Genomic DNA, 13,959 nt, shown 5'->3' on the forward strand with positions numbered 1-13,959 from the left:
TTTGTAGAGGACGATCAAATCAGAAATACTGTAAAACGTGTGTGTGTCGGTGTATTCTGATATAAACTATATTAATTAAGCCCCTGTCCCAGTGTTTACAATCCTCTCCTGCGTTTCCCCTCACACTGTATCCTGCGTTCTTATTGGCTGTTCGACATGTCACTCACTGACGTGCTAGAAAACTCAATCCAGTCGCCGAGCACTCGGCGAGCCGGTTGGATCGAGTTGTTGGATAGTTCACACTTAGCGATTGAGAGGCGAGTTTTGATCGCCGAGCGAACGCTGAGTTGCTCCCGACCCAGAAAATCAAGCGCCGACCAGTCGCCGAGCGAAAATCAGGGCAAAAATCGTGTAGTGTGAACTAGGCATAACACTGTTGCCTCACAGCAAGAAGGTCCTGGGTTCGATCCCCAGGTGGGGCGGTCTGGGTCCTTTCTGTGTGGAGTTTGCATGTTCTCCCAGTGTCTCCGTGGGTTTTCTTCCGGGTGCTCCGGTTTCCTCCCACAGTCCAAAGACATGCAAGTGAGGTGAATTAGAGACACTAAAATGTAACCAAAAAGTGTAAAACATGACGTTAAAATCATAATAAACAAACAAACAATAAACAAACCACCGTATCAGCAGCGTGGGTGGGTCTTCATACGCTTTGTAAGGACCCTGATTGGCGGATGAGTCGCCTGTGCAGAATGCAGGGGCGAGAAGAGGAGGGCTGTGAACGTGTCGGAAGAGGCGTGTACAGTGACGTGCTCTCCTCGGATGTAATCGGGTATCTCTCAGCAGCGTAAGACAAAATTGAGTGCTCTAAATCGGGAGGAACATGACGACAAGCAATGGATTTTACTTTGTGGTACTTTATGGTAAAATCTTCAACGCTGAGCTTATCTAAGGCAAGCACAGCATGCATTGTTTTAGATGTGCACCCAGGATATTTTGTGATTTCCTCAATTATTCAAAAATGCACTTAAATAACTTTAGTAGACTGGCCACGGTTCTAAGTTTTCTCCATCGGAAGATGGCTCTTGCCATGCTTCATTGATTTTAAATAGTCTTTTGTTTGAGGAACAGTGTGCAATAAATCATTTTAAGATTTATTGAGACTGACAGTAAACAAACCTAAGTGTGTCTATTTGAGCTGAAGTATCAGTTACATTTTGTTTTATTAATGAAGTTACCAAGGAGGCAATTACTTTTCCACACAGGACAGTCGGTGTGGGAAATAATTGTTTAAAAAAATGCAATTATTTTTTTGAAGATATGAATTAATAAAGTATGGCAAATGCTTAATCCAATTCATGTCAATGCAGATACTCTATATAAAAAAATAGTCATTTACAAATAATCATATCGCTGATTTGACTTCCGGCGTGGTGGCTCAGTGGGTAGCACTGTCGACTCACGGCAAGAAGGTCTTGGGTTCGATTCCCAAACGGGGCGGTCTGTGTGGAGTTTGCATGTTCTCCCCGTGTCTGCGTGGGTTTCCTCCGGGAGCTCCGGATTCCTCCCACATTCCAAAAACATGCAGCCAGGTTAATTGGAGACACTGAATTGCCCTATAGGTGAATGTGTGTGTGTATGTGTGTCTGCCCTGCGATGGTCTGGCGCCCCGTCCAGGTGTTACTGTGTGCCTTGCACCCATTGAAAAGCTAGGATAGGCTCCAGCACCCCCCCTGCGACCCTGATTGGATAAGCATTTAAGAAAGTGATTGATTTAGACTGGTTCAGTTTACTGTCAGGTGGTATGACCCTACGAAAACCATGTGTATAAAATACTGTATACTTAATAAATTTAAATATTTTCTATACAAAAAAATCCTTTTAATATTTGTACACACTTTACTGTTTTTCTGCGTCGAGGAGGGCTGTTTGCGCACATTCCAACATGTATGTAGCTGCTGGATGCACCTTTTCTATTGGACAGCAGAAGAATTAAAGCTCTTACATGTATTGAGAACATGCTATGCTCCTTGTATTCCTCCACTGCTTAAGCTGGGATCATTGTTACAGCAGCATCCAATAATTTCCTCTCTTAGCCACTTATTCTCTGATGGTATTGAAGATTTAGCTCATATTCTCTCACCATGCCAAATGCAAATGTTAAACACTGCTGCAACCACAGTGATAGAATCTAAGACACGTAGTGCATCTCAGTATTACCATTCACATTCGGCTGTTGGGCGACAGTTAGCCGGTGTTTAAAGAGGCAAAAACAGGATCTCTTGAAGGACTTGCGAAAGTTGGCACCCATGAAGGCGTAGACTATGGGATTGATGCACGAGTTGCTGTAGGACATGCAGTGTGCCCATATCTTCACCTTGTACGTGTAATAGTCCTGACGGAAGTGTGGGCTGAATGCCTGTGCTAGGATGAAGAGCTGGATGGGACCCCAGCACAGAATAAACAGCTGTACGATCACCAACACCATGCGAGATACCCTGGTCCTCACAGCAGCACTGTGCTCTGCCTGAACTGGGAGCTGATATATCCAAGAGTTGCAAAAAAAAAAAAAAAGAAAGAAACGCATAAGTTATTTAATATTATTAAAATAGTAGTACAAGGGTTCTTCAAAAAGTTTCCGCACTTTTAAAACTCAATTTATTAAGAATTTGAAAAACAAATGACATCACTTTTCATGCGTATCTAAGATAGCTTTACTAAAACCGGATTTTGGTCTGATCATGGCATGGTTCACAGACATATACACTAATCAGCCATAACATTAAAACCACCTCCTTGTTTCTACACTCACTGTCCATTTTATCAGCTCCACTTTGTATTAGTTACCCATATTCGATTTAAACCTTAGTTAAACTATTACTGCAAAAAAGTTGGTCAGACTAACATTACCTGATAGTTATTGTCAATTGGTTCAACAGCTGGCCGGCCCATCTGGTACAACATGACCAGGTAACACACACAGATGGTCACCAGTGGAAGTAAATACACAGCCAGGAAGTTATACAGGATGAAGACTTTCCTGTGAGTTGATGTTGGAAAGCTTTCTGTGCAGAACACCTGAGGGCCATACCATTCTCCAGTTAAAGTCTTAGTGTACAGTGGTACTGGCAGAGACACCAAAAAAGATCCTAAACAAAGAGAGAAATGAACAGATTATTAATAAAGTTATTAAGAAACAAACAGTTGCTCTTCTAGAGATGGCACTACTATGGTTTTCTTCCGTGGGTGGATATTTGTGTATATGCTTTGAAAACACCATTAGTTTCTACCAAATTATGCTGGGATGCAGCAAAGGACTACGGATTGCATAAGAGACTAGAATTCATTTTAATGTGTTGCTCTAATCTATATAAATCAGCTTGTTGTCCTTTGTAAATACAAAAATACTGAGGGCTTTCTTTAACATAATAAAATTTAGAAAAGCCAAAATACAAATTCATGTTTTTAATGTATTTTAATTTTAATGTATTTTAATTTGTAATAAATTTTTTAGCACCTGGTCAGGTAGACACCCGACCTGCCGATAGGACCTCTGTATGTTCAAACCCTGGATCCCAGAAGAAGTGGGCAAGCGCTTTTAGTCATTAATGTCATTTTTATGAATTCTATTCAATGGTAAGTTAATGGAAAGGAAAAAATGAAATGCTATACACTGATTAGCCATAACATTAAAACCACCTCCTTGTTTCTACACTCACTGTCCATTTTATCTGCTCCACTTACCATATAAAAGCACTTTGTAGTTCTACAATTACTGACTGTAGTCCATCTGTTTCTCTACATACCTTTTTAGCCTGCCTTAACTCTGTTCTTCAATGGTCAGGACCCCCACAGGACCACTACAGAGCAGGTATTATTTAGGCGGTGGATCATTCTCAGCACTGCAGTGACAATGACATGGTGGTGGTGTGTTAGTGTGTGTTGTGCTGGTATGAGTGGATCAGACACAGCAGTGCTGCTGGAGTTTTAAAATACCGTGTCCACTCACTGTCCACTCTATTAGACACTCCTACCTAGTTGGTCCACCTTGTACAGTGGGGCCAAAAAGTATTTAGTCAGCCACTGATTGTGCAAGTTCTCCTACTTAGAAAGATGAGAGAGGTCTGTAATTTTCATCACAGGTACACTTCAACTATGAGAGACAAAATGAGAAAAAAAAAATCCAGGAAATCACATTGTAGGATTTTTAAAGAATTTATTTGTAAATTATGGTGGAAAATAAGTATTTGGTCACCCACAAACAAGCAAGATTTCTGGCTCTCACAGACCTGTAACTTCTTCTTTAAGAAGCTCTTCTGTCCTCCACTCGTTACCTGTATTAATGGCACCTGTTTGACCTCGTTATCTGTATAAAAGACACCTGTCCACAGCCTCAAACAGTCAGACTCCAAACTCAACCATGGCCAAGACCAAAGAGCTGTCGAAGGACACCAGGAAGAAAATTGTAGACCTGCACCAGGCTGGGAAGAGTGAATCTACAATAGGCAAGCAGGTTGGTGTGAATAGATCAACTGTGGGAGCAATTGTAAGAAAATGGAAGACAAACAAGACCATTGATAATCTCCCTCGATCTGGGGCAAGATCTCATCCCGTGGGGTCAAAATGATCATGAGAACGGTGAGCAAAAATCCCAGAACTACACGGAGGGACCTGATGAATGACCTGCAGAGAGCTGGGACCAAAGTAACAAAGTCTACCATCAGTAACACACTAATCCTGCAGTGCCAGGCGTGTCCCCCTGCTTAAGCCAGTACATGTCCAGGCCCGTCTGAAGTTTGCCAGAGAGCATATGGATAATCCAGAAGAGGATTGGGAGAATATCATGTGGTCAGATGAAACCAAAATGGAACTTTTTGGTAAAAACTCAACTCATCATGTTTGGAGGAAGAAGAATGCTGAGTTGCATCCCAAGAACACCATAACTACTGTGAAGCATGGGGGTGGAAACATCATGCTTTGGGGCTGTTTTTCTGCAAAGGGGACAGGACGACTGATCCGTGTTAAGGGAAGAATGAACGGGGCCATGTATCGTGAGATTTTAAGCCAAAACCTCCTTCCATCAGTGAGAGCATTGAAGATGGAACGTGGCTGGGTCTTCCAGCATGACAATGATCCCAAACACACCGCTCGGGCAACGAAGGAGTGGCTCCGTAAAAAGCATTTCAAGGTCCTGGAGTGGCCTAGCCAGTCTCCAGACCTGAACCCCATTGTGGAGGGAGTTGAAAGGCCATGTTGCTCAGCGACAGCCCCAAAACATCACTGCTCTAGAGGAGATCTGCATGGAGGAATGGGCCAAAATACCAGCTACAGTGTGTGCAAACCTGGTGACCTCTGTCATTGCCAACAAAGGTTATGTTACAAAGTATTGAGTTGAACTTCTGTTATTGACCAAATACTTATTTTCCACCATAATTTACAAATAAATTCTTTAAAAATCCTACAATGTGATTTCCTGGATTTTTTTTTCTCATTTTGTCTCTCATAGTTGAAGTGTACCTATGATGAAAATTACAGACCTCTCTCATCTTTTTAAGTAGGAGAACCTGCACAATCAGTGGCTGACTAAATACTTTTTGGCCCCACTGTAGATGTAAAGTCAGAGACGATCGCTCATCTATTGCTGCTGTTTGAGTTGGTCATCTTCTAGACCTTCATCAGTGGTCACAGGATGCTGCCCACGGGGCGCTGTTGGCTGGATATTTTTGGTTGGTGGACTATTTTCAGTCCAGCAGTGACGGTGAGGTGTTTAAAAACTCCATCAGCATTGCTGTGTCTGATCCACTCATATCAGCACAACACACACTAACACACCACCACCATGTCATTGTCACTGCAGTGCTGAGAATGATCCACCACCTAAATAATACCTGCTCTGTAGTGGTCCTGACCATTGAAGAACGGATGCATGAAAGGGGGCTAACAAAGCATGCAGAGAAACAGATGGACTACAGTCAGTAATTGTAGAACTACAAAGTGCTTCTATATGGTAAGTGGAGCTGATAAAATGGACAATGAGTGTAGAGGAGCTGGTTTTAATGTTATGGCTGATCAGTGTAATGCTGAATATGTTTTGCCTTCTAGTAGTGGTAAATCCTAAAACATAAAAAGAAACAGACCCATCCAGATACCCAGGTTAACCATAGTTGCCACTCTTGGTGTACGATGCTTTAGAGAGCGCAGTGGATACACAGTAATGTACCAACGGTCCACACTCATCACCGTCAATGTCATGCAGGTAGCCTGTGCAGATACCTATTACAAAAGTAAAAAAGTAACTGGATTGGATAATAGACAGAAAGCTATTTTGTAACCATTGTAGACATCATCAAAAAGACACTAGGAATGGGAATCCCAATCCAGTTGTGAGGGATGGCCTAGTTCTATATATAATGGGTAACCACTCCTCTGCCCAACCCAGCAGGAAAATTTGCTTTATAATGGTCTACCTGTGGAACAGGCCTAGCAAGGCAGGCAAAAGATAGGCTGTGCTATAAATGACATTCTACATATAGCTTCTGTAGCAGTGTACATTATTGTATAGATGTGCAGGAATGATCACACTGTCATGCAATACCAGTTCATGTTGACGCTAGTGTAACACAAGATTTTCTTTGGTCGTAAGGATCTGTGATCTCGGCGCACAAAACGATGGACTCGCTGGTGGAATGTTTAGTGCTGCTGCGACCAAAGACAGCCAAGTTCTGACAGCATCAGAAATTTTGCATAGAACTCTGTGTGACCCCTTCTATAAGGTTCGTCTAAAATCCACCAATAGAAGAATAGCCAAAGATGATGTACAGAACACTGTTACAATGTTTCCCTTCCCTAACATTTTAAATGGTGTTAGCTATGGATGACTCAAATGTCTATTAATTACTCTATATATTATTAGTTATAATGTGATATTCCAGGCTATATACACCGACCAGGCATGACATTATGACCACTGACAGGTGAAGTGAATAACACTGATTATCTCTTCATCACGGCACCTGTTAGCGGGTGGGATATATTAGGCAGCAAGTGAACATTGTTAGAAGCAGGAAAAATGGACAAGTAAAGGATTTGAGCGAGTTTGACAAGGGCCAAATTGTGATGGCTAGACGACTGGGTCAGAGCATCTCCAAAACTGCAGCTCTTGTGGGGTGTTCCCAGTCTGCAGTGGTCAGTATCGATCAAAAGTGCTCCAAGAATGGAACAGTGGTAAACCGGCGACAGGGTCATGGGCGGCCAAGGCTCATTGATGCACGTGAGGAGCGAAGGCTGGCCCGTGTGGTCCGATCCAACAGACGAGCTACTGTAGCTGAAATTGCTGTTTTAGCAGCAAAAAGGGAGACCAACACAGTATTAGGAAATCGGTCATAATGTTATGCCTAATCAGTGTATAATTAGGTGATAGATATTTTCTGTGATGTAAGTTTCAGTTTTAAATGTGCTTATTTTCTTTAGACTGTACCAAACTACTCAGTCATTCCAGGAATACTGTTTTGTTTTTTACATTCTAACAGAAGTACCAACAAAAATAACCATATAACTAATAATTCTATTGTATCCATACACAAACAAGCATAACAAACATTGGAACATATATTGACTACACATTAGCGTACATATCTATACATAACTGTATATTTTTCTAAGAAAAAATACTGTACTCCAGTGCTAATAGGAGTTAATGTCATTGTTGCTTTGGGGTTAGTTTTCAGTCTGGCCGTATATAAATCAAACAACCGTAGTATTGCAGTACAGGGTGTAGTACTCTCTTGTTGTACACTGCAAGAATCAACCCAGACTAGTATTTTGTATGTGAATCTGCACACTACATAACAGTTTTGGGTTAGGTCCAGTATGTCATTTATATCTTCATTATGTCATTGATATCCAATATCTTGTCAGTGGTGATCCCTTTGTACTGAAATCTGAAGGGCTAGAGGGTGGTTGCCAAATGTGCAAAGAAGCTAGGATTCAAGTCAGTACGTATATGTATACCAACAAGAAGCAGATATAAAACAGCTGTATCTGATCAAACTGCAATTTTCATTTATAAAAATGTTTAGTAAAACCACACATCAGAGTTAAAACTCACCTGTTGGATGTAGCTAACAAATTTGCACATAAAATCCCCAAAGATCCAGCTGGGTAAAGGATAAAGCACTGCAGTGAAGGGCACACAGCAAACAAGGAAGGTGATGTCAGTCAGTGCCAAGTTAGCTGTGGAGAAAAGTAGGCAGTTAGGTTCACTGTGTTTATGAGTAGATACTGAACAGCTCTTCAGGTGTTACAATCAGTCAGTCAGTGAATATTGGATGTTAGATTTATCTTCGAACACTTACAATATTGGAGCACCTTTAGTTCTACAACTACTGAATGTAGTCCATCAATTTCTCTGCATGCATTGTTAGCCCCCTTTCATGCTGTTCTTAAATGGTCAGGACCCCCACAGGACCACCACGGAGCAGGTATTATTTGGGTAGTCGATCATTCTCAGCACTGCAGTAACACTGACATGATGGTGGTGTGTTAGTGTGTGTTGTGCTGGTATGAGTGGATCAGACACAGCAGCGCTGCTGGAGTTTTTAAACACCTCACTGTCCCTGCTGGACTGAGAATAGTCTACCAACCAAAAACATACAGCCAACAGCGTCCCGTGGGCAGCGTCCTGTGACCACTGATGAAGGTCTAGAAGATGACCAACTCAAACAGCAGCAATAGATGAGCGATTGTCTCTTCGTAGACTCTACATCTACAAGGTGGACCAACTAGGTAGGAGTGTCTAATAGAGTGGACAGTGAGTGGACAGAGTATTTTAAAACTTCAGCAGCGCTGCTGTGTCTGATCCACTCATACCGGCACAACACACACTAACACACCACCACCATGCCATTGTCACTGCAGTGCTGAGAATGATCCACCACCCAAATAATACCTGCTCTGTGATGGTCATGTGGGGGTCCTGACCTTTAAAAAACAGGGTGAAAGCAGGCTAAAAAAGCATGTAGAGAAACATATGGACTACAGTCAGTAATTGTATAACTACAAAGTGCTTCTATATGGTAAGTGGAGCTTGGTGTTATGGCTGATCAGTGTATTTAAGATCTATTCACAGATTTTAACAACGTCTAAGTCAGGGGAATGTGAGGACCATTCCAAAAGCTTCAGCATCAACATTTCTTGAAGTAGTCCAAGTTAACGATAACCTGAAAATGTATGCCTTTTTTCAAAGATGCCTCAGGTGATTGTGCATAAAGACTTTTATGTTGACTTTAAGGTTTATTTTTTAGGACTCTTTAATGCAGATTATGTTTGCACAGGCAACAATGCACAGTGGGTCATTTGCTTTACATTTCTGTTTAAGTTTTGTCTATCTGAGTTTAAAAAAAAGATCCACCTGTCTATCCATTCATCCATCTATCTTCCTGTCTATCTAGACCAAGGTGCAGCTGTTTGGTCATTATGCACAGTCCCATAAGTGCTAAAAACCAAACAAAGCATATTACCACAAAGCGTATTTCTAAGCATGGTGATGGAGGGGTGATGATTGATTTTACTGAACAATGCAGACATCCCAAGTCTCCCGGAAGTCCCGGGAGTCTCCTGCATATACAGTGTATCACAAAAGTGAGTACACCCCTCACATTTCTGCAGATATTTAAGTATATCTTTTCATGGGACAACACTGACAAAATGACACTTTGACACAATGAAAAGTAGTCTGTGGGCAGCTTATATAACAGTGTAAATTTATTCTTCCCTCAAAATAACTCAATATACAGCCATTAATGTCTAAACCACCGGCAACAAAAGTGAGTACACCCCTAAGAGACTACACCCCTAAATGTCCAAATTGAGCACTGCTTGTCATTTTCCCTCCAAAATGTCATGTGATTTGTTAGTGTTACTAGGTCTCAGGTGTGCATAGGGAGCAGGTGTGTTCAATTTAGTAGTACAGCTCTCACACTCTCTCATACTGGTCACTGAAAGTTCCAACATGGCACCTCATGGCAAAGAACTCTCTGAGGATCTTAAAAGACGAATTGTTGCGCTACATGAAGATGGCCAAGGCTACAAGAAGATTGCCAACACCCTAAAACTGAGCTGCAGCACAGTGGCCAAGATCATCCAGCGTTTTAAAAGAGCAGGGTCCACTCAGAACAGACCTCGCGTTGGTCGTTCAAAGAAGCTGAGTGCACGTGCTCAGCATCACATCCAACTGCTGTCTTTGAAAGATAGGCGCAGGAGTGCTGTCAGCATTGCTGCAGAGATTGAAAAGGTGGGGGGTCAGCCTGTCAGTGCTCAGACCATACGCCGCACACTACATCAAATTGGTCTGCATGGCTGTCACCCCAGAAGGAAGCCTCTTCTGAAGTCTCTACACAAGAAAGCCCACATGAAGACATGTCAACAAAGGACATGGATTACTGGAACCATGTCCTATGGTCTGATGAGACCAAGATTAATTTGTTTGGTTCAGATGGTCTCAAGCATGTGTGGCGGCAATCAGGTGAGGAGTACAAAGATAAGTGTGTCATGCCTACAGTCAAGCATGGTGGTGGGAATGCCATGGTCTGGGGCTGCATGAGTGCAGCAGGTGTTGGGGAGTTACATTTCATTGAGGGACACATGAACTCCAATATGTACTGTGAAATACTGAAGCAGAGCATGATCCCCTCCCTCCGGAAACTGGGTCGCAGGGCAGTGTTCCAGCATGATAATGACCCCAAACACACCTCTAAGACGACCACTGCTTTATTGAAGAGGCTGAGGGTAAAGGTGATGGACTGGCCAAGCATGTCTCCAGACCTAAACCCAATAGAACATCTTTGGGGCATCCTCAAGCGGAAGGTGGAGGAGCGCAAAGTCTCGAATATCCGCCAGCTCCGTGATGTCGTCATGGAGGAGTGGAAAAGCATTCCAGTGGCAACCTGTGAAGCTCTGGTAAACTCCATGCCCAGGAGAGTTAAGGAAGTTCTGGGAAATAATGGTGGCCACACAAAATATTGACACTTCAGGAACTTTCACTAAGGGGTGTACTCACTTTTGTTGCCGGTGGTTTAGACATTAATGGCTGTATATTAAGTTATTTTGAGGGAAGAATAAATTTACACTGTTATATAAGCTGCACACAGATTACTTTTCATTGTGTCAAAGTGTCATTTTGTCAGTGTTGTCCCATGAAAAGATATACTTAAATATCTGCAGAAATGTGAGGGGTGTACTCACTTTTGTGATACACTGTACATAGCGGTTCCCTGATGCCCGCAAGTCAGATAAAATCTCCCTGAATCTAGAACGAGCGGCCAAGAGCGACACACACGCGCACACACATGCAGGCGACACAGACTGTCTAGCGCACTATGTAAGGAACACAAATCATCATCTAGTTATACTTTCTAGTGCACTATGTAGTGAACATAAATCCGTTATCTGATATACAATCTAGCGCACTGTGTAGGGAACATAAATCCATTGTCTAATATATTGTCTAGTGCACTATGTAGGGAACATAAATCCGTTATCTGATATACAATTTAGTGCACTATGTAGGGAACATAATTAATTATGTAATACACTATGTAAGGAACACAAATCATCATCTAGTTATACTTTCTAGTGCACTATGTAGTGAATATGAATGCGTTATTTAATACACTATCTAGTGCACTATGTAGGGAACATAAATCCGTGATCTGATATACAATCTAGTGCACTGTGTAGGAAACATAAACCAATTGTCTAATTCACTATCAAGTGCACTACGTAGGGAACATAAATTCATATCTAAAATACTATCTAGTGCACTATGTAGGGAACATAAATCCGTTATCTGATATACAATTTAGTGCACTATGTAGGGAACCTAAATCCGTTAACTAATACGCTACCTAAAGCATATAAGAAACATAAGTCTATTATCTAGTACACTATCTAGTGCACTAAGTAAGGAACATAAATTTTTTTCTAATATACAATCTAGTGCAGTATGTAGGGAACATAAATCTATTATCTTTCACACTCTCTAGTGCACTATGTAGTACACATTAATTTGATTGTGACGCGAACAGTTAGCTTAGTAGCTCGGTTAGCAGCTCCTAAAAGTACTGTTATCACCCCTATCCTTTGGTGTGTGCGAGAGGTTTTTTAGCTTTTTTTTTTTTTTTTTGGGAAGTCGGGGTCAAGGTCAGGGTCCGGGGGTACCTCCCTGAAATGAGTTTTTGCAACTTGGGATGTCTGACAATGTTATATTTTCAATAAAACAGCACTCTCATACATCTTATGATGCAAAGTCTGTCATTAGAAAAAGAAACAGAAACAGTGAGGGATAAAACAAAATATTTTGGGCTTGATTTTTAGACACAGGACTTTGAGACAATGAGACAATTTATACCAGAACATTCATAAGACAAATGTGAAGTAGTCTGTCCAGCAGATTAAGGAGTGCCAAGCAACATGACAATGATCCCAAGCACACCAACAAATTCACATCTGAATAGTGAAGAAGGAAAAAAAAGTCAAAGTCTAGACCTAGATGCTGTAGTGGGACCTTAAGAGAGCTATGCATAAATAAATGGCGGAAATCATCAATGAACCGACACAATTTCGTAACAAAGAGGGGGCAAACATTTTCTTCAAAATGATTAATGAAACTACAGTTGCTTTGAAACAATGTTCATTGTAAAAGTGCTGTATAAAAAGAGCTGACTTTGTTGACTTCACGTTATTGTTGACAAAGGAGATTATTGCACAATACTGAATTATATTCGTTTTAATTTATTTTTAACTTTTCCACAATTCTATCCAATTTTTCTTTTTGGATAGAATGCCTACATACTGAAATACAGTGGTACGTTAACTGTACCTCAACGTCCCCTAAACTCAAAATCTTTGAATCTCAACGCCAAGTCAAGAAATTTACTTGTCTAAAGCGACTTACATTACAGATACAGTATACAGTCTGAGCAATTGGGGGTTAAGGACCTTGCTCAAGGGCCCAACAGCAGCAACCTGGCAGTGGTGGGGCTTGAACCAGCAACCTTCTGATCACTAATGCATTACCTTAACCACAAGACTACGGCTTGCCCACATATTGCACCATTAAACTCAATGTTTACCTTAACCTCAATGTGTACAGTTCTTTTTTTTTAATTTATTTATTTAATTTCAAATGAAAAATGAACAGCCGCTTTGTTTGAGCGATCCAGTAAGACGAATCTGCATTTGTGTGAAATAACCATCAAATCCACTCTAAAATTACACACAGTTATCTTTGTTTATCTGGATTTTCCTGTTTCACTTTTAAACTTGTGTTACAGCTCGTAGTTCTGAGAAATTGTAAAAATCAGCTTTTTTTTCAAGAGAGTTAAAACAAAATCTTAACGTGACAATGTATTATAAGAATGACATAGAAACACTAAACCTCTCTTAATTATTACTTCTCATAAGTTCTCTCCACTAATGACATTCCTTACTCTTTGTTTTAGTACAACAAGTACAAGTGTATAAGTGTCAAGAACAACCCCCCATATTTTACATTAGTCAAAAATATATGCAGTTCTACAGGATCATGGAACACATTAACAGGTTTTCCATACATCCTATTGGGAAAAAATACCTTGAAACTCAATGTCTTTTAAACTCAACGCCACTCCCAGAACCAATTGATGAGTTTTAGAGTACCACTGTATGTTGTCTGTCACTTGAGGTCATTGCTTGTTTATAGAAGTTAGTAATTAATTTACAGTTGTTATTTAAGCCTTAAAAAGAGCGAGGGAAGGAGAGAGATTGAAACTCACCTATATAGATGTTAGTCGCTGTCCACATTTTCTTGTGGTTTGAAATGACGTGCAGTACTAGTGAGTTTCCTATAAGTCCCACCACCATGATGAGAGCAAATACCAGCGGTACCAGCCAGGCGTCCACTAGATATGGCACGGCGGGGTTGTAGCTCACATCTTCACACTTAAACGGAGCTTCACAGGAGTCGTTGGTAAAGTTCGACTCATTCAT

The 13,959-nt window shown here is 41.1% G+C and overlaps 1 protein-coding gene across 1 annotated transcript; it reads right to left on the reverse strand.

Moving 5' to 3' along the window:
- Positions 1-1,816: 1,816 nt before the first annotated feature.
- Positions 1,817-13,959, reverse strand: LOC134331094 (G-protein coupled receptor 54-like). Its single transcript, XM_063012355.1, has 5 exons — positions 13,746-13,959; positions 8,042-8,166; positions 6,072-6,207; positions 2,845-3,083; positions 1,817-2,473 (listed from the first exon to the last, which is right to left on the reverse strand). The coding sequence occupies exons 1-5, from the start codon at positions 13,957-13,959 to the stop codon at positions 2,126-2,128; spliced, it is 1,062 nt and encodes a 353-aa protein (XP_062868425.1). The 3' UTR covers positions 1,817-2,125.

The sequence above is a fragment of the Trichomycterus rosablanca genome, chromosome 17 (genome assembly GCF_030014385.1).
Source record: "Trichomycterus rosablanca isolate fTriRos1 chromosome 17, fTriRos1.hap1, whole genome shotgun sequence".
Taxonomy (NCBI): Eukaryota; Metazoa; Chordata; class Actinopteri; order Siluriformes; family Trichomycteridae; genus Trichomycterus; species Trichomycterus rosablanca.